The sequence below is a fragment of the Dendrobium catenatum genome, unplaced genomic scaffold (assembly GCF_001605985.2).
Source record: "Dendrobium catenatum unplaced genomic scaffold, ASM160598v2 fragScaff_scaffold_65, whole genome shotgun sequence".
Taxonomy (NCBI): Eukaryota; Viridiplantae; Streptophyta; class Magnoliopsida; order Asparagales; family Orchidaceae; genus Dendrobium; species Dendrobium catenatum.
In genome coordinates, this window is record NW_021318527.1 from 396,251 (window position 1) to 401,414 (window position 5,164).

General features: G+C 42.2%; 1 protein-coding gene across 1 annotated transcript in view; it reads right to left on the reverse strand.

Annotated features, from left to right (window-relative positions):
- Nucleotides 1–4,783, reverse strand: part of LOC114579699 — a 13,379-nt gene extending 8,596 nt beyond the window's left edge. The window contains exon 1 of the mRNA XM_028695118.1: nucleotides 4,201–4,783. Within this exon, the coding sequence (XP_028550951.1) occupies nucleotides 4,201–4,783 (583 nt within the window). The remainder of the gene's footprint in view (nucleotides 1–4,200) is intronic.
- Nucleotides 4,784–5,164: the final 381 nt, after the last annotated feature.

Here is a 5,164-nt window from a genome sequence, read left to right on the forward strand (position 1 = left end):
AGAATCGGATATTTTACCTTTGTCTGATTAGGATTGGCTAAACTCCTTGATCTTGTGGAACTCTAAAGTTTAATGTTTTGAAAACTTCTCATATGATGCCTTGATAAAAAAAATTAGAAAAATTAAAATAAACAAATATTCGTCTTTTGTTTTTCGTTGTTTTTAGGTTTCTATTACTGTGTTTTTTATCTGTTTTTATTTTATTTTATTTTTTGAGGGCTTTGATCATCACCATCATTTCCTTGGTTTCAAATTCTAGTCACATCGTTCTGGCCGATACTTTTATCGTCCTGGACGATAGGACAAAATCTCTTCAAATTCCATCTGCTGATCTTTTTTGTGCTTGTTGTAACTCATCGTCCTGGACGATACCATATCATCCTGGACGATCTGATCGAACTCTGTTGCAATCATGATGATAGTCCTGGCCGATAGAATATTTCGTCTGGCCGATGCATTTTATGTGCATCGTCCTGGCCGATACACTTGATCATCCTGGACGATCCACGTGTCAGCAAGTTTGAATCTTTAAAATTGGCCCCGAACGATCCATTATTGGACAATCGTCCTGGCCGATCCACTGTTTGTCCTGGACGATACACGTGGCACAGATTTAAAACATTTTAACATCGGCCGGTATGATCAATTATTTTGCATCGTCCTGGACGATACACCTAATTGGTCCGGACGATCTGCTTTTTCAATGGTCGTCTGGCCTGACTCCTTGGGACGATCGCCTGTGTCTAATCATCCTGGCCGATATCTGACCGGCCTGGACGATCGGACTGCCTTTTTGACCGATCGGGTTGTACGCAATTATTGAGCCATATCGACCCTGACGATTCTGCGATCGGCCAGGACGATATGGCTGTTTCTTTAAATTTTGGCTGTTCCAGCCATGGTTTTGCACTTTCCACCCTTTCTCCTCTTGTGTTTTCCTGCTAACTCCTCTCTATGACTAGTGGGAAACGTGTTTGACAAACTTCTGGGAGCTCTTCGAGGGCTAGGATTTACCCTCATTTCAGTGAGGCAGAAGATGAAGCTGCCTATCATCGTTACAAAGAATGTGGGATAACTGTCTCTCAAATTATCAATCCTGCCTATATCTCATACCCGGTAATGAATATTTTCGCTCACACTTCCCTTTGTTTCATGCTGTCTCTCACTTTCCCCTTCAATACCGAGTTTCTTCGAGAATTCTTTGCAAACCTTCGTATTAATCCTACTTTCACAGCTCTAACCTCCTATGTGAATCGACGCCCTGTCGAAATCACATATCAGGACTGTGTTGATCTTTTACAGCTATCCACCACCGAGGATAAGCTGCACTTAATTGCTTCAGATCCTGACCTTGACTGGTCCACGGTGAATCACTTCCTTCGCCAGACCAATGCAGCTTTTTATGTTGGAGAGACTAGCTCTTTAGTCAAAGATGCTAGGACAATCCAACATGTCCTTCGCACCTCCATAATTCCAAAAGCCAGGGACCGAATTCATGTCACCCCTCTACTTTCCCTCACTACTTTCTACATCATGGCTCATAGAGAATTCAATACTGCGGACTTAAATTTTCGATACATTAATCACTTAACCACAATCCGCGATCCAGGTCATAAGAGGAAAGCCAATCTAGCCTTAGGACACATCATAGCCTATGTCCTTGAAACCAAATACCAAATTCAGTATCATATTCCACCTAACCTCCCAACTCCCTTCTACTCAAACAGTTCCTTCAGTACCCTTCACAGTACTCGTCTCCACCCTAGGGATGAGGAACCTCGAGGGGCTGGAGAGGAGGAGGATCCTGCTCCCGCTCCCGTTCTTGATCCTGTTCCACTCCACCAGCACTCACCGGTTGATTAGTTGATAGAGAGGTTTGATCGTTGGGAGACCCGCTTTGACGCCTACGTTGCTGCACAGGAGCAGCAACACTCTGAGGACATTGCCTGCTACAACAACACTGCACTGAGGATTTAGCCCGATTTGATAGCTTCATTACTCACCACTAGCAGCAGTATGACCAGGACATCGCCTGGTTCAATGCTCAGTTCACCACGCTTGCTAGCTACTTTCAGCAGCCACCTCCACCACCTCCATCTGATGATCAGGGTCCCTCGTTTTTCTAGTCTGTGTTTTCTGTTATTTTTTTCTTGTTTTCTATAGTTTGTCTTTTGGTATGTTTTTAGTTTCTGTTGTGTTGTTTTCTTTTTTCTTTTTGTACCCTCTTTTTGTGATGACAAAAGGGGGAGTAGGATCTGGTAGGAAAAATTATTGTGTTTGTAACTTTGAATTTTTAATGAACTGATGTTTTCACTGAGTTTTTCCTACCTGTGTTTGCCATCATAAAAAAGGAGGAGATTATTGCAAATCTATTTTCATGGCTTATATTTTGATGATTGACAAACACTATTGATTCTCTTGGACTGCAAGTTGCTTTTAACTTTTTAGGAATCAAAGATCAGACGAACGGATGAAGCTAGTTCAGGATTGCGTAGGTTTATGGTTGAGTCAGTCTGTACTTTTGTTTTTCTCTTCTTGAGTCTATTTGTAATGGTCATAGAGACTGATGCTAAGTAACCTGTTACAAATATATTTTCATGGCTTATATTTTGATGATTGACAAACACTATTTCTCTTGGATTGCTTGTTGCTTCTAACTTTTTAGGAATCGAAGATCAGACAAACAGATGAAGCTAGTTCAAGATTGCATAGGATTAGGGTTGAGTCAGTCTATACTTTTGTTTTTCACTTCTTGAGTCTTCTTGTAATGGTCAAAGAGACGAATGCTAAGTAGCCCTACACACATACACTTGAGAGACTTAGAATTTTTGTTTTTACTCATATCGGCCAGGACGATATTTATATTGTCCTGGACGATCAGGCTTAAAAACAGAAAGTCTAAATAAAGATACTTGATTAAGGCAGCCGTCATTAACATATCAGCTTGGACGATACGTGTATCGGCCAGGACGATAAGCTCAAAATAGAAAGAAATTGCCGCCATAGACAATTAAGGTGTACTGTATTTTTAAATTATCGACTAAGACGATCATTGATCGGCCTAGACGAAATTATCAAATTATGCCTTAATTGATCAGGAAATCAAGAAAGTAATTAAGGATGATTGATACGATCATATCGTCCTGGACAATCGCAGGATCGGCCAGGACAATCCAGTCAAAAACCTTAAGTTACTTCAGGACGATAAATATCGGCCAGCTCGTATCCAAGGCGATGCTCTGGACGATTTTCCTCTGATTTGAACTGATCGGCCAGGACGATCGTGAGATCGGCCTGGATGATCAAGCAAATTTTCAATCATCCAGGAGTGCATCCAGGGCGATGCTCTGGCCGATCTTTTGGGATTTGTACTGATCGGCCAGGCCAATGTCCATATCGGCCTAGATGATAAAGTCGACAACTTGCAATTAATGAGCTCTTTTGAAGCTCTTCTATTTAAGAGCTCTTTTTTAACGTTTTAAAAACCTTTGGCTGCTGCCTTGACCTGAGAAGGCCTTGAGGAGAGAAACAGAGAGAGGGAGAGAGAGAGGATCTTGTGAGGGGGAGCTTGTGAGGGGATTCGCAAGGGTTGCTTCAAGAATCGCTCTGCTTGTTCTTCGTCTAGAGTTTCTCGTCCGTGGAAGAGTCAGTAGAGGTAGGGAGTAAGCTTTTGGTTGTGGTTCTCTGTCAGCTTCAGGAGGAAGCAAAAGGAGATAGGTTCTCTGCCTTGCTGGGGTGGCAAAAAGGAGGTTCGTTGTAAAGGTTTCTCCGTCTAGCTGTGGGGGCTAAAGAAAAGTGCGGAAGCAAGAAAACAAGAACACAAAAATTTATAATGGTTTGGTCAACTCGACCTACGTCCACTCCCCGGAGGCGCCCACTGAGTATTTCACTACAAAACGTGACTCTCCTTTAGCCCCCACAGCTAGGCGGAGAAGCCTTTACAAGAACCTCCTTTTTGCCACCCCGGCAAGGCAGAGAACCTATCTCCTTAGCATCAGTCTCTTTGACCATTACAAGAAGACTCAAGAAGTTAAAAACAAAAGTATAGACTGACTCAACCCTATTCCTATGCAATCCTGAACTGGCTTCGTCTGTTCGTTCGATCTTCGATTCCTGAAAAGTTAGAAGCAACAAGCAGTCCAAGAGAAATAGTGTTTGTCAATCATCAAAACATAAGCCATGAAAATAGATTTGTAACACAGGAAAATTCCTTTGCAAGCTTTGCAAGAGTGTCCGCTGAAGAATTGCTTCCACGGGGAATCCTATACATAGTTACGATGGGAATTTGCTCGAGCAAGTGACTGGTGTACTGGTGGTACTTCAGGAGTTTAGGATTCAAAACCTTATATGTCCCTGCAATCTGGTTGATCACCAATTGAGAGTCACCAAAGATTTTAATCTCTTTAATCTCCATTGGAATTGTAAGTTCCAGGCTAGTTATCAGAGCTTCGTACTCAGCCTCATTATTTGTACAAGGTTCTGATAAATGGTAGGAAAAGTACATCATTTCCTTATCCGGTGTTATGAAGACCAGGCCAATTCCAACTTTTCTAGGGATAGTAGGTTGATGTACTTTGCCCCGTTGGGAGGACGCAGCTCCATCAAAATACATCTCCCACACTTGATTGTTAGGTTCCTTTAAACTCATAATTTGCTCATCAGGTAAATCATCATTCAAAGGAGATTCTACCGGCAACAGGTGTGCCGCAAGGAAGTTGGCGACGGCCTGCCCTTTCACAACACGTAGGGGAATAAAAGTGATTTCAAACTGAAGCAATATCATAGATCAACGAGCCAAACATCTTGATAATGTAGGCCTAGTCATAATATATTGTAGGGGATTAACCCTGGAAATCAAATTGACTTGGTGAGAAAGCATATAATGTCTTAGTTTTTGTACTGCAAAAATTAAGGCAAGACAATGTTTCTCGATCATTGGGTATCAAATTTCTGTTGGGAGAAGTCTCTGACTTTGGTAATAGAGAGCATTCTCTTTCCCCTCATCATTGACCTGGGCAAGGAGGGCCCCGAGAGACTCGTCAAGGGCCGTAGTGTAAAGGATTAGAGGTCTCCCCGGAATAGGGGCTGCCAAGACTGGTGGATTTGTCAGGTATTGTTTAATATTTTTAAAAGCGGATTGAAATTTCTTATCCCAAATGTCCTT